At 36.8% G+C, this 23,566-nt stretch overlaps 2 protein-coding genes across 2 annotated transcripts in view; both read left to right on the top strand.

Annotated features, from left to right (window-relative positions):
- CRTISO (carotenoid isomerase) overlaps positions 1-20,805 on the top strand; it is a 48,053-nt gene extending 27,248 nt beyond the window's left edge. Inside the window, exons 11-13 of the mRNA XM_089379660.1 lie at positions 19,300-19,410; positions 19,616-19,724; positions 19,811-20,805. Of these exons, the coding sequence (XP_089235786.1) occupies positions 19,300-19,410; positions 19,616-19,724; positions 19,811-19,884 (294 nt within the window). The 3' untranslated portion in view covers positions 19,885-20,805. The remainder of the gene's footprint in view (positions 1-19,299; positions 19,411-19,615; positions 19,725-19,810) is intronic.
- On the top strand, positions 9,642-12,353 carry LOC149233045 (uncharacterized). Its single transcript, XM_089376648.1, has 2 exons — positions 9,642-11,703; positions 11,806-12,353. The coding sequence occupies exon 2, from the start codon at positions 11,831-11,833 to the stop codon at positions 12,227-12,229; it is 399 nt and encodes a 132-aa protein (XP_089232774.1). The 5' UTR covers positions 9,642-11,703; positions 11,806-11,830; the 3' UTR covers positions 12,230-12,353.
- Positions 20,806-23,566: the final 2,761 nt, after the last annotated feature.

Below are 23,566 nucleotides of genomic sequence, written 5' to 3'. Positions count from 1 at the left end.
AGGATTTCCAGTTGCAGAGCGAATTGTAGGAAATCAATGCGGTTGCAGGAATAATAGTGTGAATTGCAGGAGAGGTTGTGTCAGGTTGCAGAGGGAGGCTGTACGCTTTCTAGTGGTCATATCAACTTGTGGAGGTGAAGAAATATTTTGTTAGAGCTTTGCCGTGGTTTGGAAAGCAGTTGTAATCTTTATCAATTGCAAAATTTGCTAAAGATAATAATAAAACCCTCAAATCTGAAGAACTGGTTTTCCCTTTAGGGTTTTTCTAGGGACGTTTTGTCCAAAAATATTGTGTCCATTTTTTTGATTGGTTTTTTTACCAGAGTTTCCGCAGTTTATTTAATTGGCGACATTTGCAGTTGTGTTTTATTCGTTATTTGTAGTAAATAATTCGCTGGGACAAATAATCTATTTAAAGATAGGCGAATAATAACCAGATTAACTGCAAATAGAAATTTTTGTATGGCATCAAAGCAAATCTAAAGCGCAAGAGTTTACTGAAGTAGATCAACGTAGGGGTTTGGAAGAGGAAGCCAAGGGTTTAATACCCAGATCGATTTCCAGAATTATTTGGAGGCATTTTACCAGTGTTATTTTCTGCAAGAAGGAGGTTGAGTTCAGTAGTGGAAATTGCCAGAGTGCATTTCTAGTGGCAGTGCAAATAGTTGGATCGAGTTTCTAGTTGCAAGTGTGAATTGTAGGAAATTCATGTGATTACGAGAAGTGTGAATTCTTGTAGGCAGGTTACAGGGAAGAGGAATTGCAGGAAAGGGCAGATTCTTGTAATTACAGGAAGTGCGAATTGCTGGGAAAGCGATTTGCAGGATAGCCAAGCAAATTGCTAGAAAGGGACGAGATCACTTGCAAAGGGAGACCGTGAGGTTTTCCAGGTACTTTTGGCTGGTAGAAGAGATTATTTTTATTTTCTCTTGAGGGCTTTAGCAAGATTGAGAGATCAAGATAGGTTGGATGATGCATCTTTGGTGTTTGGAGAATCCGATGCCTTCTTATTTTAAAAGAGCATGGACTGAAGGAGTTTGCCATGGCACATATAGTTGTACCAATAGATCCTATCATGTTGCATGAGTACTAGAAAGATGGTACCAAGGCTAGGCGTATTATTCTAGATGGGGTCAAGGACCACATAGTTTGGGTTCCACATTTAGCAGAAGAAGATACAATCAAGAAGATGTGGGATGCCATCAACAAACTTTTCGAGGATAAACATATGAATTGGGAAATGATCCTAAGAGTGAAGCTCAAGAGCTCTAGGGAAAATAAGGGAGAAAATATTGTCAATCATCTCACTTGTATCAGGACAATTAGAGATGAGATGGCAACCATTGGAGAGAAGGTTGAGGACGAAGAGATTGTTAGAACAACCTTGAATGGGTTTCAAAAGCAGTGGGATGTTTTTGTGCAAGTGGTTACTGGAAGATTTGATTTTCCTAGTTGGGAACGCTTTTGGAACGAATTCACACAGGAGGAGCTTCAACTGAGCCTTGTGAAAGGAAACAATGGTACGAGCAACAATTCTGAGAAGAAGGGAGATGACAATGAGAATATTTCTCTTGTGAACAAGGGCAAAGTGAAGAAGGGATCCAACTCCAAGGAGGAAAAGAAGAAGGACATATTGAAGATCAAGTGCTATGGCTGTCATGAGTTTGGCCATTACCTCATCAATTGCCTACACAAGAAGAAAGGTGACAAGAAGCAAACAAGAAGCACTCATCACTTGTAGTAGTAGTCCGGGAGAGTTGTGGTAGAGTGGAATGGGCCATGAGGTGACAGGTTTTCCAGATGTGAGCATGGAGCATGATGGTGTTGAGCAAGAACACCTTCCTCGCTAAGAGGGAGTGTTGGTTGATGTAGCTCGGACAAGTGTTCTAGCCTCAAGTGGTGTCAATGAGGCTAGGAACACAAGAGCATAAAATATCTCCAAGCTCAAGTTTTCTTTTGAATGGAAATGTCTTAATTAAATTAATTAATTATTTTCCTAAGTTTTAACTTAGGGAAATAAATTAATTATTTAGTAATAATTAAGACATGGTCGATTTTCCTTTAGATACTTTTAGTAAGGTTTCCAAGTGATTTTAGCTATCGATTAGATCATTTCAGATCTAGATCTTGGCCGTTGATCTCGCAATGAGAGATTATAAAGGAAATCGATAGGAAGTCTTGGTGATCAATTCATTGTAGTGAAGAGAGTGCCATGATAGTGTGGGGTTTGACACTAGTGAGGGTTTCAGTAGCAGTTGAAGTAGTAAATATTTATGGAGTTTTCTCTCATCAATATTCTTCCAGTTTCTAAGATCCGGAGAAGGAATTCTCCTAGAGTTATTTTGAAGATAGAGAGGTCGAGATTGCCAGGAGAGGTCGTATGAGAATGCTAGGAGAGGTCGTACAAGTTTCCAGTTTAGCAGATCGAGGTTTCTAGTTACAGAGTGAATTGCAGGAAATCAGTGCGATTGCAGGACAAGGCCGATTGCAGGAATTCATAGCAGATTGTTGGAATAGTAGTGCAAACTGCAGGGGAGGTTGTGTTAGGTTGAAAAGGGGGGTCGTAAGCCTTATAGTGGTCAGATCGACTTGTGGAGGTGAAGCAATATTTTTTCGGAGCTTTACCGTAGTTTGGAAAGCAGTTGTAATATTTATCAATTGCAAAATTTGCTGAAGATAATAATAAAACCCTTAGATTTGAAGAACTGGTTTTCCTTTTGGGGTTTTCCCAGGGATGTTTTGTCCAAAAGTATTGTGTCAATTTTTGTGATTGGTTTTCTTATCAGAGTTTCTGTAGTTGTGTTTTATTCGTTATTTGCATTAAATAATTTGCTGGGATAAATACTCTGTTTAAAGGTAGGAGAATAATAACCAAATTAAATGCAAATAGAATTTTTCACATCTAAATCAATCTAGTATTTTGGAAATGGAAGTGAGAGTCTTGGACGAGATCCTCTCACTCTTGTCTAAGACAATGTACATGTACCAAATTCAACTAGTAGCGATTCCCTTGTGGAATACCTCCGACCAATGGATCAGCTATGGAGTAAGGTGAAATCTTATCCTCTAAGGAGAAACCCCCAACAAGGGCTAGTCCGAGAATTATATATTTATAACCCTAGTCCAACAAAGACAAGGTGAGACCTAGTGTTCTAGCCCTTATCTTCCACATGACTATGTAGTTGTTCGATGGATTGATCTAATAACCTTGTGTAACTTGGAGAAAACTTGCAAAATGTCTTATAAAAGCGCAATATCTAACAATAACCAATAAGAAATATAACAGAAAAGAAGTTGTTTGCACCAAATGAAGTTCTTATTATGGTATAATGAACTCATTTTTTCACAACACGCAAATGAGGTGAGGGACTAGCCTTTTGTAATTTTGCTTCCAACAACTAGTTTGGAACCCTCTCCCAAAATAATGAGAAGACTTGTCATCCACAACTCGGAGACTTAGTTAGTCTTTACATTGAGAAAATAATTTTTACAAGAGAATCTTCCCACAAAAGGGGATCGATTTGATTACAAATGCCAAACAACTAGCTTTAGAGGCTCAACTTGCTTGATTTGAGGCTCTTCCTTGCTTGATTTGACTTGAATTGAGGTTGGTTTGAGTAAAATAGGCTTGATTTGGCTTGAAACAACACCCAATGGCCAGATAAGGTCCAATAATCTGTTTGACTTGTCGTAGAACCTCTAATGTCTTGCTTTTTGATGTCCAACATTTCTCTTGGTGAAGTTGACTTGGTCCATTTGTAGGTTTCAGATGCTTTTTCCTTTTTGCATGATAATTTTCCTTTTATTTCAATAACTTGACTTTTTCTTTCCTTGACTTGGTCCAATGGTCACCTTTTGCTTTTTAAAAGTTCTCAAAAGACCCATAGATGTAGCTGTCCTCTCCATTAATGAGCCATGATGCTAGATTTCAAGCTCTTGCTTGCTTTGACAATTCCAGCACATTGGTTGTCTTGAGATAAAATTATAGATGACTTCTGATACCTTGCTTGCCTCATATGACTAAGATTTTGGCCCTTTTTGCCTCAAAGAGTCCACACGTGCCACAAAAAGAGGATGCCCCCTTTGACTGAGAATATCTCCTTGTTGCTTTGATATTTTTCAAAAATAACAATAAGCATAGCAAGTATAAATTATGATGAGCAATTTGAGCCTTTGTTGACTCTTGACCCCCGAGACCCTATTTAAGGGATCTGCAAATTGCCTTGGTAAAAATGAAATGTTGGAGAATATGAGACTACCATGTTGAAGAATTGAAACATGAATAATATACCATGGCCAAAGAATGCATACAGATTCAATAAAACAATCATGTGAGAAAGACATAGGTGTGTTCTCACAAGCCCCATAGATGTAGCTATCTTCTCCATTAATGAGCCATGATGCTAGATTCCAAGGTATTTCTTGCTTAGACAATTCCAGCACATGGGTTGCCTTGAGATAAAATTATAGATGACTTATGATACCTTGCTTGCCTCATATGACTAAGATTTGGGCCCTTTTTGCCTCAAAGAGTCCACACTTGCCACAAAAAAAGGATGTTCCCTTTGACTGAGAATATCTCCTTGTTGCTTTGATATTTTTCAAAAATAACAATAAGAATAGCAAGTATAAATTATGTTGAGCAATTTGAGCCTTTGTTGACTTTTGACCCCTGAGACCCTATTTAATGGGATCTGCAAATTGCCTTCGTAATTATGAAATGTTGGAGAATATGAGACTGCCATGTTGAAGAATTGAAACATGAATAATATACCATGGCCAAAGAATGCATACAGATTCAATAAAACAACCATGTGAGAAAGACAGGTGTGTATGAGGCATAGGCTAGACTAGCCCTACAATGTGTGATCACCCCTACAAAACCAATGGTTCCTCTAAACCACGAATCCCAAAAGATCCACCCTAAGTCCTCCAATCCAATGTTGCATGACTCAGACTTGTATAAGACTCGTCTATCTATTTATTTGGCGACTCATATAAGAATTAGGAACGGTTCGTGTAAGAATTGTATAAGACTTAATAAAATATAGAAAAAATTTAAAATATGGTAAATTTTAAGCACAAAAAATAAACTAATGACATTTCCAATCCTTATAAGTTATAAAACCACAATATATGCAATAATTCATAACATCATCTCATAGCTATGATAGTACAACATAACATATTCGATTTTTGTAAGCAAAAAATTTAGATAGTGAATAGGAAAAAGAATCATGATTCCATAATCAAAATAAAAAATGGTAGCAAGTTCAAAATTCAAATACATATGTCATAAATGATAAGTCATAGTCTCATAACAATCTTGAGTCTCATGCACAACTACACCTAGAATAAGCCCTCGAGGAGCTAGTGCCAACATGGGAAGGCTGAAGCAACTATGAGGTAGGTGTATTTGGAGTTTCCATTTGAGATGGCAAACTAGAGAGATCCTTAGTCTCTTCATCAAGCCAACTCAAATCAGGGGACTCCTCCACAACCCAATCAAACTCTAAATCAATACTATCCAATAAAATTGGATCTAGATCCTTTGGTTGCAGTTGTTTTGTGAGCATTCGAAGGTTGTAGTAGATGAAAACCAACTTCTCCAACCTCTCATGCTCCAACCTGTTTCTCTTTTTGCTGTGGATGTGCTCAAATACTGACCAATTGTGCTCACAACTAGAAGCATTGCAGGGTTGACTCAAAACTTTGATGGTGAATTCTTTTAATTGTGGTGCCTCAGAGCCACAATCTATCCACCAATGAGCTGTGAAAAAATAACGACAAAGATTATCAGTGAAACAAAAAAATTTGAAATGAAAAAAGAAATTGAAACAAATAATCAAATTTCATGAAACCTACCTGGTTGTGATGAAATTGGGTCTGATGAAGCCTCCTTTAGCCTCCTTCAGCCTCCTACAAGAGCTCCTTCTCTATGCAATGGAGTCACTCAACTCCTTCAGTCAACACTCAACGAATGAGAAATGAGAGGGAGGGAGGTGCTTATAAAGCATTTATTTCCCTCCATTTTCCCTTTCCCTCCACCGAATCTAAGAAAAACAAAGAAATTTTAAAAAAAATCAAATTTCGGTCCACGTTGGTTTGCCACAAGTCTGATACAAGTCTTATGAGGGTCTTATGTGGGTCCACGAGTCTTAAAGAGTTTGGACAAGTCTTGGAGGGTTTGAGTCTTATGGGAGGGTCTTGGCCTTTAGACTCGTTTCGACATTTGACTCGTGAAGACTCGCAAGTCTGCAAGAGTCTTATAAGGGTCGTGCTTCAATGCTCCAGTCCTATACAAGTCGAAAGATGCTGAGAGTGGGAGCTAGTGGGATCAACCATGGCCAACCATAATAAGCCTAGGGTACCATAATACATAGACTTGACAAGATGTACAAGGATATTGACTTGCATTCCTTGGGATTACAATGGTGCTACCAAAATGAAAATGTCCATATATGTATCCCCGCTGAAATGAGGGGTAACATTACCTTCATGCATGACTTTAGAGTTGATTTGGAGTGACTTCCCCCTCTTGAAGGGTTTCATTCAAGATTTAGAGGAACGTTTTACATTGGAAGTTGTTGCACTCAAATTATCAAAGTTCCAGGGAAGCGAAAGTACCAACTTTTTCAACAAGGATCGGATCACATATCAATAGTCTGTGTGTCATGGTCATCCCATTTTGCAAGTTATATATTGTAAATAACCTTAGTAAAACCTTGAATCTATGTAACAACCTAGGTAAGCCTATAATTTGATGACGAATTCTATTCTAGGAGGTTTTTTAACCTCACTGATTACCATTGTTTTTCGACACAGCGAATGAGAAGAGTTTTTTCCCTCCAGCTTAAGCCCCCAAAGCTAGGGTGAAATTTATTGTCGAATTATTAGGTGAGTCCTAGTGTTTTAGTCGAGTCTGATGTAAAAGTAGTTTGGGAATAATTTAAGCTAATTGGCTAAATTATTTTATTACAAATCACTTGTTTATTAGATCATATTGAGTCGCAGATGGGTTATTTGTCTTGATGGTCTAAGACGAATGTTTATTCCCTCTTTGAGTCTTGTAAAAGAAAAATCATATGTATTAGAGGGTTGGAAAAATAATTAATCGCCTCGTGTAAATTAATAATTTTTTTTGGCAAAATAAATTAAATCCGAAGCCAGAAAATTAATTAATTACAGTCAATTAAATTGTCTAGGAAAATAAATTCTCCAAATGGAAAAATTCGTGGGTCTTGAAGGAATCAATTTTTAAAGGTCCTCTACCAAGGGAATATTGTCATTGTCAAGAAAATTTGGACCCTTGGACCTTGGTGGTTAAGTCAAAATCAAATTTTTGATGAAATTAGCTCTAAATAATTAATTATGAGCTAATTAAAATGGAATTAAATGATAAATTCGAAAATTCCTCAAAAATAAGAAATTAAGGGCCAAGATTAAAAGACCTTGAAGTGTTTATCAACGACCACGGTTATTTTGACAAGGATCAAAGAAACTAGCCATTATTTTTTCATTTGAAGGATTTATCTATAAATTAGAGAGTTAGTTGAGTCTCTAGTCATCTTGATCTCTGGCTAAAATTGCTGCTGAAACATTGTGTAAACTATTGTCCCACTGGAAACTATTTTTTCTATCATAATAAAAGACTTTGAGGTGCAATTCAAGGTGTTCTTGTTTATTGATTTATGGTATGTGTTGACTACGAGCATCTCTATGTTGTGCTGAATATTGGTATTAGGTAAGATCTGTTTTTTTCATTAGATGGAGATAAAATCATACTATTGATAGTTTTGAGCTAATCTTAGGTGGTTTGATTCTCCATGTGATCTAACAGGTTATTTTTTGAGATGAACACATACTGTTTGTAGGTACTTCAATCCTTAGCCTCCAAGTTCACAAACTTGGGCAAGAATAACTGTTGCTTGGATCTCTAGTTTTTATATGGTGGATTTAATCTTTGCTTGGGCTATAGTGAATCATTAATTTTTCTGAAGTATTTTAGCCATTCTTTCAAGTAAAAAATATAAAAAAATTATTTTCTCAAAATCCATTTAAAAACCCATGTATATATTGTAAATAAGATTGTAAATTTAAATTGTAATTTATTTTTCTAACTTGGGTTGGGGTTTTAGATTTATTTTGTATATATTTAGGGTTTGGGTGTTTCTATTTTTATTTTTGCAGGTTAGATCAAGGAGTTAAGTGGAAGAAGAGCTAGATCTAGGCCCTTGTGGGTAAGATCTAGTCTCTCAAAATTTTTTGCAGGTTTCCCACGGCTGAATTTCCAGAAAATCAAAGAGCTGAAATATAAAAAAAAATTTAGAACAAGGGTTTTCAGTTTTTGGCTCTCCCAGAGCCAGATCTACCATCTCCAGGACCAACATCTCTCTCTTGACCTGCATCAACCATCCTTGCCCTCTGCGTCATCTTTTCGATCCTCCTAGGCTGGTCATTAGCCCTTCCTAGGCGTGCCCAGGCCTTTCTTCCATTTTCGGTCGTTCGTCTAGCCTTCTCCTCCTTCTCTCCCTCTCCTTTCTCCCCTCGGCCCTCCTCCCTCGACCTCCTCTCCTCTTACCCTAAGCCGCAACCCTCTAAGGGCTTGCGACCCTCCTTTTTGTGGTCTTTATTCCCTAGGCCATATGCCTTAGTGCTTAGCCTTAGCCCCATAACCCTTTCCCAAATGCTAGCCTTTTTGGGCAAGTGTTGGCCCTCTTTGGCCATTTCCAGCCTCCTTGTGGCTCAATCTATCATCCTAGCTCACTTATCCCCGCAAATTCGCTTCCCTTGTCCTAGTTCTCCAAAATTTGGCCTATTTTGCCCCAAAATTGATCGGAAACCCTAATTTCAAGATTGAAGGCTAAATACTTGGCGGTTTTGTAGGATTAAAGTCTCAAAATTCATATCTAGCAAGCGGCAAGGTAATCCCAAAGTTTCAACGATTTTCAATAGTGGGATCTTCAAAGCCTTGAGCTCAGGGTTTGACCTCCAAATCCTCATTTCGCTTTAGTTTTATTACAACAGTTAAATCATAAACTTCTAGGCTCTGAAATCATATTATAATTGATCAAAAGCAGTGTTGCACTAATTGGGAAAAAATCGCAATAATATCGTTTTATCGCGATTTTTTCAAAACAACGATTAAATTGGGCGATAAAATCGGATTTTTTTTATAGCCGATTTTTTCGGTAAAAATCGTGGGCCAGTCGGGTAGCGCATGTTTTAAAGGGGAAAACCCGATTTTTTTTAGTCATTTGGACAACAGAAGGCGCGCTGGGGTTTGGAGACTTGGAGACTTGGAGATTTTGGAGCTAAATCAACTAACTGGAGGAGAAAATCGAAGAGTGAGCTAAGGAGGAGACACATTATCTCCATAAAACTGGTATGGGCACCAATGTTTTGTGTTTTCATTGTTTTGTAACTTTGTTTTTGTTTTTTTCTATGTTTTTGGTTGGGTTTGGAATGGGGTTTTTGACATTTGTCCCATGTAATTTTTTTTTTAGTTTTTTTGGTTGGGTTTGGAATGGGGTTTTTGACATTTGTCCAATGTATTTTTTTTTTTAGTTTTTTTGGTTGGGTTTGGAATGGAGTTTCTTAAATTGTATGTAATTTTTTTTTAGTTTTTGTACAATGTAAATAATAAAATACTAAATTGTAAGTTTGTAACTTGTAAATACTAAATTGTAATCCTTATTTTCCCATAGGTTCACCGAAACACCATTCAAGTTTTCAACTTCAAAGTTCAAAATCAAACATGCCAAGGAAATTGGATCATTTTTGGGAATTTGTTGAACCTGATGCTCCGAATGATAGAATAAACTTGTCTTGCAAGTTGTGTGGGCACCATATGTCCGGGAGGGTGTACAGATTGAAGTATCACCTTACACAAATCCCTGGATTTGATGTAGGGCCTTGCAGAAAGACAAATCCTGAACTCATCTGAAGAGCCATGAAAGCATTGGAAACTTTAGACCACATTAGAGAGGCCAAAGCAGAAATGAAGAGGCAACTAAAAAAGTCAGCTGAACAAGGAAGTGGCAGTGGTTCTACTGCAACATCAACCAACTCGGTAGCCGCCTCATCATTTTTTGTTCTTTGAACCACACCTGGTTCACAGCCATCTATCAATTCAATGCTAAAAAAAACTGAGAAAGAACAAGCTGACGAGTTGCTGGCAAAATTTCTCTTTTGGAGTGATATTCCTTTCAGCATTGTAAGGAATAATCCATTTTTCTAGCTTGCTGTTGATGCTATTGCAACTGTTGGCCCAGGGTACAAAATCCTTTTTTATCATGACATGAGAGGTCGGATTCTTCAAAATGAAAAGTTTGATTGCACCAAAAGATTGGAGGATTTTAGGGGATCATGGGCACAAACATGATGCATTATGATGTCAGATGGTTGGACTGACCAAAAGGGGAGAACCCTTATAAACTTCTTGGTTAGTTGTCCCAAGGGGACTATGTTTATCAAATCTGTTGATGCATCTGCACAAATCAAAGACACAAGAAGTTTATGTGATTTGCTGGATGTGTTTATTTTGGAGGTGGGTGCAGAAAATCTTGTCCAAGTCATAACGGACAATGCTGCAAATTATGTTGCTGCTGGCAGGATGCTTATGGACAGGCATCCTACTTTATTTTGGACACCTTGTGCTGCACACTGTATTGATTTAATTTTGGAGGACATAGGGAAAATTTCCTTTGTCAAAGATATTGTTGAGTCATCCAAAAGCATTACAAAATTCATATATAATCATACATCTGTGCTTTTAGCTTGATGAGAAGATTCACCAACAACAAAGAGTTGGTGCGCCCCACCATTACACGGTTTGCCACCAGTTTCATATCTCTTCAATCCCTCTTGAATTCTATGTGGGATGTGAAGAGAATGTTTCTTTCAGAGGAGTGGCGTGCTTTGCCAATGAGCCGCAAACCAGAGGCAGAGGCCATATGCAGACTAGTTTCATACCAGGAAGACTTTTGGGCGGGAGTGTAAGAGGTGTGCGCCGTTACTGAACCTTTGGTAAAGGTTTTTCGGTTAGTTGATGGTGAGAAGCCTGCAATGGGCTATTTGTATGAGGCCATGGACAGGGCCAAAGAATCCATTCAGGCCTACTATGATGATAAGGGAGATGAGGGGTTTCAGAGACAACTCCTCTTATGGGGAGTGATTGATGAACGATGGAACAACACACTCCATCGTCCCATTCATGCTGCTGGGATTTTCCTGAACCCCGCATTTTCTTATGCATGTGGGTTTGTATTTGATGCTGAGATCATGTAGGATTCTTAACCTGTGTCCAGAGAATGGTGCGATCTCCAACAGAACGTACAAAAATCTCTAAAGAAATTGAGACATATAGGATGGCAGGTGGCACATTTGGCTTTGACATGGCTGTGGCTGATAGGACGATTAAAATGCCAGGTAATTTTTAGTTTGTTTCAAATTTCATTGTCTCGTCAAATTCCTTTTTTTTCTTATGTTTATTTAAAATTTTATTTGTAATTTTGTTGTAGATGCATGGTGGAGAACGTATGGTGCCAGGGTACCCCTTCTGCAAAAGCTTGCCATTCGAATCCTCAGCCAAACATGTAGCTCCTCAGGATGTGAGCGCAACTGGAATGTATTTGAAAAAATACACAACAAGAAGCGCAACTGGAATGTATTTGAAAAAATACACAACAAGAAGCGCAACAGGTTAACATTTAAAAATTTAAAATATTGTAAATTTCCAAATAAATTTTTGAATTCATTTAACAATATTTTTTTTATAATTATTATTTCATGATCTTTGTACAGGTTGGAGTCCCAGCGACTTAATGACATGGTCTACGTCTACTACAATCTTCAATTGTGGGTGAGGCAACTTGAGAGGACACCTATTATGGAGGCCATCTCATTGGATGGGATTGACACCATTGCTGCATGGAGGGTTGAGGCCGAGAGGCCTCTCATGGAATCTGTTGATGATTGGTTAGTGCAGGATGTAGTGGAGGGGGAGGAGGAGTTGGAGCAACAGGAGGAGGAGGTGACACCACCTGCCCGGGCTACCCCTGCCACCAGTAGAGGACGTGGTCTACCTCCTATAGCTCCTACTCCTACTTCTTCAGCTTCTAAACCACAACAGACTCCACTGCCAACTCCACCAGCACCAACATCTACATCTAGAAGGAAAGGGAAAGCTATGGCATTTTCTCACAAGAAGGGTAGAGGAAATCAATAGTATTAGACTTTAGTTATTTTGTTCATTTCATTGTATATGACATTATGACTCATGAGATACAATATTATATTTTTTGTTGATATTTTGAGGCTGAGTTGGGACTCAGGAGTCAGGACTTACTATTCAGGACATGATTCACTATTATGTGTGATTTTAGCACTAGAAATGATATTAAACATCTTATATATTAGTTCTTTTATCATATTTATGTGTCAATGTATTTATTTTATGTTGTAGATGGTTTAGATATTAAAAAAATTGAAAAAAATTGAATATTTTTGTACCAAACGATTTTTTCCTGATTATTACTAATTTTTTCTCGATTATTATGATTTTTTTCCGTTTTTTCCCCACGCCGAAATTATCCCGATAACGATTAGTGCAACATTGGTCAAAAGCAATTTAAATTGCAAAATCTAAGTTTTTACAAGTTTTGGCCACTTGGGCATCTCTATTTTGACCTAGATCTAACATTTTAGCTTGCTGGAAATTATTGCATAATTGTGAAATTCAAGTCTGAAATATTTCTAAAGCATATACTTAATTAGGACTAAAATTTTGAATTTTCAGTTCTCCAGCGAAAACTTACTATTTTTAGACATTTGGGGCAGCCTATTCAATATTTTTAGCTTGCTGATCTGTAACTAACTTACTGCAATAATTAGTTTATCAGTTCTGATTTCTCCAAATCATATTCTCTAAAACTCAAAAAATCATTTTTATATTTTATTTTGTGATAAATTTCTATTTGTAGAAAGTATTGGGTAGCTATTTTTGGCTGAGTAAATTTACTGATCTGTGGTAAATTTACTGCGGTAATAATCATTGTCAGATCTGAAAATTGCTAAGGCAAACTCACCTAAAGCCCAAAATTTGAAATTCTTAAGTTCTGGTGCATTTTGCTATTTTTGGGCATATTGGATATCTAGTTTGGGAATTTTTTATCTTGCTGATCTGTCTTTACTTACTACTGTAATCTCAAAATCAGATCTGAAATATTGCTTAATATTCCATCGTAAAGTGTGCTAAAGAAGATAATTTACATTGCTGGTTAATTTGGAAATTTTATGCTTCAATGTGTTGAGTAATTTTCATTATTTTGGAGTGGTTTATGCACTGCTGTTATATACTGGTAAATTTGAATTTTCTGAAGTAGTAGTGCTAATATAAACTGTCATCAACATCTTGATTAACTCTTGTTATCATTTGGCATCTTGGGTTATTTGATATCTTGTGAAATTTGCACTTGTATCCGTAAGCAATTTATCTTGTTTAAGATTTGCATTTCGCTATTGTTAAAGTACCATTAAAAGGTCTCTAATCAAAGTACTCAAACAACTTAAGGGAATCTTAACTCAAGATAAACCTCACTCATAATCTCTTGCATAAGCATCTCACATAGGTTAGTCAATCATTCGAGCAACGGGTGTCTATCCGGTCATTTGGTTTCAATTCATAAGAAACAAGAATATGTGACTCCATTAAGACATTGTGACTCCATTAAGACATTGGTCTCATAATAGAAAATCTAATTTAATCATAATCTTGCTTGATTTCAACCAAGTGGCTAGGCCACTCATCTGTGTCTGCCAAGTAAGTTGATTCTCAACTTGCCTTCCTTCACTTCATTCCGTACTTCATTACATAGGGACTACCCCCCATAGCCTGTTGTTGGGAGACAACTAGAATGAAGTTGGCAGGGATCAGAGTGACAACCCCTTCTCTAAGTGTTGTCGCGGTGCCTGTACAATCCGGGCAACAACATAAGTCACACATCCACCTCTGGAGGAGACCCAAGGAGGTTTAATTGTGTGATTCAAGGAATTTGTTGAGGATCACTACTTTTGGAGCCTTTGGAGGCTAGACTTGGCGTGTTAGAGCCACATTCTTTCTTCTTTAGAGGAGAGATCCCCTCTCTTGGGGATATTTCACTTGGGTGATTGTACATGTGACTTTACCACTTTTTTAATATTTTTATAGAGTTGTTTGTTGGAGGAAATTGTGTTTTACTCCTCCATAGGCTATATTTTAGGATCTCTCATGAGATAATGTTATTTTATTGTAAAAGGAAGATGATCATCATTTTATAAATAGAGGTACCCTTCCTCATTATCATTGATGGTTGGATTTTTAGAGTTGTCAATCCTTGGAGCATAATTGACATATGCTTCTTCGAGCATGTGGTTGTGTAAAGGATTCTTCTTTTGTGGACGATTGGTGTCAATTTTTGAAGCTTCGAAGAGATCTCTTATAGACTTACACTTCTATTTTCGGGGATAAGAGATTGAAATCACCACATCTTACATTTACTTGGTGCAATTCATAGGCCCTATATTTGGCATTACATAGGTTCTCCAGAGTCAATTTCAGGATGTCTTGTCCAAACTCCACCTCATGGATGCGATTATTTGACCTACAGTTCTCTATGGCTCTGAGGTCTAGGGGCCTGTTGTTGCACAAACTGTTAGGCCTACTAAATAGGCTAAAGCTAGAGGGCACAACAACAATTTGGGACAAGGGTCCACTGTCACCACAACCTACGTCCTCTTCTCTTCTCGAATTTTCACCAACTGGAGGAGTCCCAGAATCCCTCACTTGTGATTAATATGTCTACACTAGGGTTCAAAGTGAGGAAATCATGGCTTATTCAATGGAAAAGCTCAATTTAGGTGATAGCTTTGGGAGAAGCTAGGATGGCTTTTCATGAAAAACCCCTTGAAAGAAATACTATACAAGACCTAGGGTTGAGGTATCTGACGAGATAAGGGTTCATTTAAGGTCAAGATAGTCAAGAGGAAAGGTTTTGAATGATATGCTACTAAGGTACAAACCTTCAAGAAATCCCTAAGTTGAAGGGCAACTTCAAGGGTTCCCACTTGGTATGATAGCTAGGGCATCAAATAAAATGAGATTCCACCGTTAGAATTCGTTCAAAACTTGAGGATGCCTAGAGGAGAGTCTAAGGAACAATCCTATCAGGACAAAATTCAAAATGCACTCTCCTAGAGGACTTCACACCAAGCCCTAGAGAGGCTCCCTTAGCTTCGAGGGATGAGGAAAAAGAGAGAGAAGGTTCAAAAAGAGAGATTTGTCAATGAGAAGGTGATCACCAAGGATTTCAAGACCAACGCCTGTCTATTGAGAAAAATGGAGTCAAGAATTACTTTGATTTGATGATTTCGCTCGTAAAGGAGAGCTAATGCAGTGTCGCTAACCCTAGAGGAGGCAGCGTCACAGTTCAAAAGAATTTTATACTTCGTTGTCAATATTTGATGGAGTTTCAAGGTTGCAATATGAAGACTAACCCCTAGGAACATTCATTCATCGTTGTCCACGAGTAATGCATGCAATATTTCCAAAATTTTTAATGTACTCACAATTTTGCATTAGCCAAGGCACATTAGAAATCATGAAATGATATTCCATACATTAGACATTAATCAATGTAAAATGTAACATCAAAATATACTTACAAGACAATGCGAATATATCCACCCATCAACGTTGCAAAAAGAAGCTCCAAGAAAAGATAGCGAAATTTCCAAATGTTAAAGTGCATCCAAACATCAAAAAATTCTTCCAAAATTGTAGGTCCAAGTTTCTCAAGTAGAGATAGAAATCCAAGTGGTGATGAAAAACAAAATGATGCCTCTTCTATTTATATGAGGCTCCTCAAGTTCGAATTAGCCTAATCTAGCCCCAAATAATATTTAATGTACAAATAGCATGTCTTTTGGTGACAAGCCCACCAAATAGCTCATGAAATAAAAGATCCAGGTGGACGAGGTTCTTCCAAGAACACCTTCTTCGTTAAGAGGGAGTGACGAAAATATTGGCGAGAAAATGGTTCCTTGATTTGTGCCTTAATCATAGGAGTCAAAACGAGTTTCTTCTTTGGCATGCTTGAGCTCCTAAAAAATAGGAGCCCAGGACGAGTTATGAAGCAATTATAGCATATGTTTTCCTAATCAAGACAATAGAGGGAGAATGGTCATTAGTATTAATATAATCAAAACTTAAACAAGTACATGAAACCAAAAACTGAAAGGAGATGAGATACTTATCTTTCGGAGTTTGTTGGGGGTTCCTTCCAAAGCTTGAGGGATACCTACAAACTTATAAAAACAATAAAAATGTCTTTTCCAAAATATGTTAAAAACCTATAAATTCTAAAACATATAAAACAAGATATCTAAAGCTACAAGCAAAGGACTTAGTAGTGTAAGTCCCTTATGTCATATTCTTCGGGCTTGAATTTCTTTGGGTCTCCTTCTTCAACAAATTTGGCTTGATCTCTCTCTCCCTTGATTGTGTTAGACATCTTCTTTGAATATAGTCGACTCCTTCCCTAAGATAGTCCTTTTGAATGGTTCCTTGATCAAGTGCTTGAGATTGCCTTTTTCTTCCTTCTTCACCAAAGCTCTAATACCATGTTAGAAAATAAAAAAGGCAGAAATATTTTCTTATTCTTGATAATTACTTGTGATGTTTCTTGTTATTATGATTCTTTATATCTTCTTTATTTTAGTTAATCAAGCAATTACCAAAGCAGCAGTACATAAAACAATAAACACCAGATGTAGGCACTATGCCAGGGAAAAATCCCCCTTGAGGAGAAAACCCAGTCAAGAAATTCTTTCTTTCAATAGTATTCTTTGACACTCTTCACCCTAGGGTCTAGACCAAGACCAGACCTTCCCTCCACACCAAGTCAACCTTCCAGAATTTCGACCCCTTTCCAGCAACTTCGACTAGGCAGCAGCTTCTAGCAATAGTGAAACTTGGAAGACTTCGATCTCCCAATCTAGGGCACGAAACAGAGAGAGAGAGGTACCAAAATTTCAATTTTCTTCTTCTCCTTAGGCTCCACCCAACTCGCACTTCCTTTGGCTTCCCAGCAACAGACTTCGCACTTTTCCCAGCTACAAGAGATATCGAACTTCTTGTGAGAGAGTGTTTTCCAAATGAATTCGATGTGCTTGTATTTATAGGCTCCATGTGAGGTCGAATTAGGGTCCTTAGGCTGACTTGATCTCTTCTAGGCCGACTTGGTGTGGAGAATACCTAAATCATATTTGACTCAATACGTAACCTTTTTACATGATTCAAAAGGCCAAGAAGGGTCTTTTTAAAAGTACAATGACTCTATAGACTCAAAATAAATCCTAGATGTCCTAAATGGGGACTTTGACCTAAACCCAAGCATGAAACCCATGCTTTAATAAGTCACAATAATAATAATGATAAATCTTTTCTTTATTCTTTTGACAAGTACATTACAAGATGACTCAAATACATTAAATGAAGACCGAACCTAGTTACTTTTTCCAACAGGACTGTCACCTGCGTCGACAAAGTCCACAGTGAGAGCTTAAACATCCCTTGACACCTTTTGATTCTGATAAATGTCTCAGTTAAAGGAGATAGATACCACACGACTCTGAGAATCTTTCGTTCGAGCAAGCAAAACCCAATCAGTTTATTTGCTTCCAGTTATCTCTATAAAATCCTATAATCAGTGAATGTGCTTAGATACAGAGAAAGACACTCTACAACCATAAAAGTTACATCAGATTTTTAAACATTATATCCAGTCACTATAATGTTAACATTATATATAATCTTAACATTATATAATCTGTTAAGTCAAATTATTCCAAAAGTTTAGAAATCAACCCTAGATCTTAAGATTATTAGAGAAATTCACTATACTGTAATAAATATTAATTATGGGTAAATAATGTTCATTGTGATTTGACTTAACCCGGGAGGAAAGGCGCTTGGATCTAGGTTGAAATAACTTTTAAGTTAGAATGTTGAATGATTGTCAGTGAATGTATAGTTTAAGATGAGTTACAAAGTATAACCGTATGTCTGTAAATATGTGGAATCCCCCATAAGGTGATTATTTCCTTTTTGTTTTGCTAAACAATTTCGATTTTAGGGTTGTAAAGAAAATAAACAACTTAATGACCCGTTTTCGAATAAATAGTCTTAATTAATAATTAATATATCCAGCCTAAATCCATCAACTCCAGATAAAACCTAATTAATAATCAAACAAGCCTACATCCATCTTAACTCCGGATCTACCAAGCATCGAGAGGGATCAAATCTCTTGAGATGCAAACCTCTTTTAGAGTGTAAAGAGATTTGATCCCTCTAGGCGCTTGGTAGATTTGAAGTTAAGATGGATCTAGTTTTATATCAATTTTATATAGAGAGATAAAATAATTGAAATTAAAACAAAACAAATCTTATGTTTTCACTTTGGAGTTGAGGAAAACCTGTAATTCTTTTATTTTTATAATTATTTCATTGTAAGCCTTAGATAAAACAATTTTATATTAATTTGATATATATATATATATATATAAAGAGAAAAAGTAATTGAAAATAAAAAGTTGATACGTGGCATTTAAAAATATTATCAACAAAAAAAAATTCAATGTGTGTCATAAATAAAATATTTCAATATGCAAGAAAGATAGCTAAAAAAATCAATTTACCGTGAAAAATGTGGGCCATAAATACAATATTTCAAGGTATGTTGAGTAAAATATTTCTTGGATGTATCAAACGCAGAGAGGGATCAAATCTCTTGAGGTGCAAACCTCCTTCTCGATGTTGATAGATCCGGGGTTAAGATGGATCTATGTTGGTTTGGATCTATTTCAGATCATATAGCCATCTTGAACTAGAGATGGAATTTTAAAATATCTTTTATTTGTCAAAATACAGTGATTGTTGTAGATCGTTACATGTGGGAAATTTGGTCAAGGGAAACATTTATTTTGACATTTATAAATGAAATGGGTTTTCTCTGGTGTTTATGGTTATTGGCAGTTCTTGCTAGCCCGATGACCATATCGTTCTTAAATCCATTTTGTGAATTGTCAATGAATTGTTTGCTTTTCAAGTAACGGTTCCAAGAACAATTTGGATATCGTTTGCTTCACCAACCAATAACATTTGCCTATCTAAAAGCGTAACCTTTCTCTACATTAGTTATGTGATAAGAAAGAGATGTTTACTTTGTGATTGGTTTATCATGTTTGTAATTTTGGCAGGTTGGGACACCCAAGACACACATGCGATTTCTTGCTCGTGACAATGGGACTTATGGACCAATTCCACAAAACAATCCTAAAGGACTGCTTGGGATGCCATTTAACACAACGGTAAGAAAGATACATGTTTTAAGGTGGGGAGAGGGGCGGAAGAGAGATTTTATTTAGCAGGCTCGATTCGGGTTGTTTTCAACCTGATGCAGTGTTATGAGCTCCCTTATGCCAAAAGTTAGGATATGTGATTTGATTAGCAAGCTCTTGAAACTTCATGCATATTTGGTTGCTTGTAAGTTCTAGTTATCATTCTATGTTACAGGGAGTGGATGGATTGTATTGCGTTGGAGACAGTTGCTTTCCTGGTCAAGGTGTCATAGCTGTGGCTTTCTCAGGAATAATGTGTGCACATCGAGTTGCTGCTGACATTGGTAAGCATGTTTTCCAGTTCCCACAATGAATTATGAAATGTCTTTGGGTTAAAATAAATATACTGAACTATGCCTTTCCACCCCAGGCTTAGAGAAAAAATCGGAAATTTTGGACAGAGGTTTCCAACCATTACTACGGTGGCTTCGAACATTCGCCTGACAAGAACAAATGATGGAACTCTAAACACTAAATTTTTTTCTTTCTATCTGATTCGTATCAGGCTTTCGACATTTATGATTGAAATCTGCAAAAGGTTTTCTCAGGCTTAGAAGAAAGTTGGAAATTCAAATTTCAAACAGAGGCTTCTATCAAGTTATCAACTACTGCTGTGGCTTATAACACTGGCTTGAAGAGTACTAGCCATGGAATTCATACCGAGTTCAGTAAAATGTTTTTCTTGCAACTGATTTATATTAATAGTCAGACTCTTGACATTTATGCGTAAAATCCTTGTAAGTGTTGATCTTAAACATGTTATCTCATGTGGATGCATTTTATCTATAGTCTGCACTCACAGTAAACAGGAATTTGAGGTATGTGCTTCAATTCTGTAATGTTCCTGAGATAGTATCTACATTGATAGTCATGATGCAATCTCACGAGCATAGAGTTTGGTCATAGGTGCTTTGATGCTGATGAAAATTTTGGAGATCATGTGACATGTCTATTCTTCGTTAATACTCCACCACACAGCTGGGATATCTTTCACACTGATGAACCATATGGAGTCAGGTATAGATTGAATTTTGAGTTGGATCATTGAAAATGTAATCTCTTGAAATATGAGAACAACTTTTCATACCCCTTGATGTGAATTCCATTGAATTTCACAGCCACTGGTGGGTAAAGATTTAGAATAACAGCTTTTTAGTACGGCATAAAGTGGAAAATGTAATAACATGAAATACGAGAACAGTTTTTCATGCCCTCTGATGCCTTAAAATTGACAACTTGACAGTCATTTGTGGGTAAAGAATTAAAACAACAGCTTCTGTTATGGCAGAAAGCAGATAGTTATTGTATCATTTGGAATTGGTGGTAATGACATTATCATTGCACTCTGTGACTTGAACAATTTTACTTGGATAGTCTTACTTGAGGAAATGAACTACTTTTTCAGAGTATTCTTCCAGCAAGGAAAGGTGTATAGGGACTAGCCTTTTGAAACTAATCATCATATTACAGCATCCAACTCAGAGTGAATAGAGGATGTTATAAAGTCAGACAATATATATAAGACATGATCCCAAGTTATCAGTCATGGAAAAAGTTAAGGCGTTAAATCCTAACAGGCAAGTCTTGAACTGGCACCAACTTCTTGATAGGTCATGGTTCCATTGTGTAAAAATAGCAAACATTATGGATTAACAAAATAAGTTTTCCTTGGACATTTGACTGTTTTAAAGCATGATAAAAACTGAATAGCAAGATGTAGATATAAAGGAGATGTTGATGAGAAATTATGAGACGAGACAGAATATATGGGGATGCTACAGGACCCTGGGGGTTATAGTTTCAGGTACAAAAGAGGAAACTGTGACAGAAGGTAAAATTTAGTTGCATGGAGTGTTTCATTCCATGTTACTTGGGAGCGGGAGCGGGAGCGGGGAGCGGGAGCGAAAACGGGAGCGGGAGCGACCATTTTCAGAAGCTCCCGGTTTGGGAGCGAATCACGGAGCGATTTTTTAAAAATATATATATTTTTTATATTTTTTAATTTTTGATACATATATGTCAACAAAAACATGTAGAATGATGAATTAGATATAAAAAACATAAAAAAGCATAGATTGAACCATATAACAACAATCATCTAGAAGTTATAATCTTCATCAACCACGTCCGCAAGTTAGTAACATAGTAACATACAACATATTGAGTCTCATGATTCATCAATCTTAAAGTTTCAAGCTTTCAAAATTCAATATATAACATTTATCATCATTGATCACCAAAGTTATACTTGTAAGCTAAGTGTACACTGTAACCATTACAACAAATAATATCTAACATGAAATGAAATGTTATAAAATGAAATGAAATGAAACAACTTTCAACTTTCATGAAGCATCATATTCATAATTCATTACTAATGAGTTATAATTGCCAACTTCAAACTTAAATTGTCATATATTGTTTAAAAAAATATCATAATAAATATGAAAGAGTCAATAGTTATAAAAGCTACTAGAAACTAGAAAAGAGAAGTAAATCTATTATCTATTTCTTATGCTTGGGCCTCTTGCCACCACAAGAAATGTCTAATTTTTTAGTCTTGTTGCAAAATCAGGATCTTTGTCATTAATATCACCCTCCAAGCATTAATATCTAGAGGTATCTTTGTCATTACCTTTGTATTTGTATAGGGATCTTTGTCATTAATATCACCCTCTAAGCATTAACATAAGATAGAAAAAGCATAACATGTCAAGTCAAGATTTTGTTTGAGTGATGCGTACATTTTTAGAAGGGTCATGATAGAGGAGTTCGACAACCAATGTCACTAACATCAAGGTACATAGAGGGATTGGTACTCTTGATTAAATACAAGTTCCATACCCTAATACATCACAAAATTCAAAGGAAACATTGCAATCCCCAATCCTGAAATCCTGAAAAACTGATAAGTCTGCTGGATTTTGAATGAAATCTAAAATTCTACTTTCTCCATATGAAATCCAATGAGGACGAAACCACTCTCAAACATCCTGAGTCATTTCATGGTAATGTTAAAAATTTAAGTAAAATGATGAAAATGAAAATTAAAGAAAATGTCACTTTTACTTTAAGAATTTAACATTACCATGAATAGCATATCAATACTAGGGCCTAGACTTGATCATTAAGCTGCCCCACTCAAAAACTATTTGTTTCTTTCAAAAAAAATTGCATTTCGAACATTACTACAAAAAAAAAATGCAAAAAAGGCAAAACGCTCCCGAAAAGGCAGGGAGCGAAATTTTTTTTAGGGAGCGCGCTCCCGAAATCGCTCCCTTTTCGGGAGCGATTTCGGGAGCGCGCTCCCGACCCGCTCCCAAGTCGCTCCCGCCCGGAGCGCGGATTGGGAGCGGGAGCGAGGGGGGGGAGGGCGCTCCCCCGCAACACTGGTTTCATTGCATAAAAGCATAACATCTGGACATGCTCTAACAACAATAAATTTAGCACAGCACAGACAGTTATTGGCTTAAAATTTGACATCGAACTCTGCATTTCAAGGAAAATGCATAGAAAAGCTATAAACATACATTATGGTTTCATTTTACTGCTAGATAAGTTATATAGTAATTTTTTACACGTAAATACAAAATTCCACACACACATACACTTTGTTGAATGGGTCTAGGCCAGGTGGTTAGGGAAGAGAAATATTACACACACACACATATATGGTCTCGGTGGTTAGGGAGGAGAAATGTTATCCTCTCCACCTGGGTTCAAATTCATTTGCAGTATGTTTCACTCTTCGTGATCCAATTGTCATTGAGGCTGTGATCCATGAGATCTCAATCTCGATAATGGGTGGGAGTAGGGATTAATATTTACTTGTTAAAAAAAATGTTGCCAATTTTGAATTGCAAATCAAAGAAAACAATATTCCAAAACAAATCTCTGTTTTGAGGTTGCTACTTCCCAATCCCTCACCTTGGGTCTCGAAGCCCTGGCCACAGGTGAAAACCCAAGGGTAAAAATAGAAATGCTACACACTGTGTCCTTGGTAGCATTTTCACTCATTTTAGATTGGCACTCCTACAGCACAAGGGGAAAATCCTTATAAGCAACTAAGTCTAGTAAGTAATAGACTTTGGAAAGGTTTCTTGACCTGGACAAATCTGATTTAAGA

This window comes from Pinus tabuliformis, chromosome J (genome assembly GCF_031772625.1).
Source record: "Pinus tabuliformis cultivar Carrire ecotype Pingquan chromosome J, CPIR1, whole genome shotgun sequence".
Taxonomy (NCBI): domain Eukaryota; kingdom Viridiplantae; phylum Streptophyta; class Pinopsida; order Pinales; family Pinaceae; genus Pinus; species Pinus tabuliformis.
The sequence above is the reverse complement of the archived record's forward strand: the minus strand, read 5'-3'. Positions and strand labels throughout refer to the sequence as shown.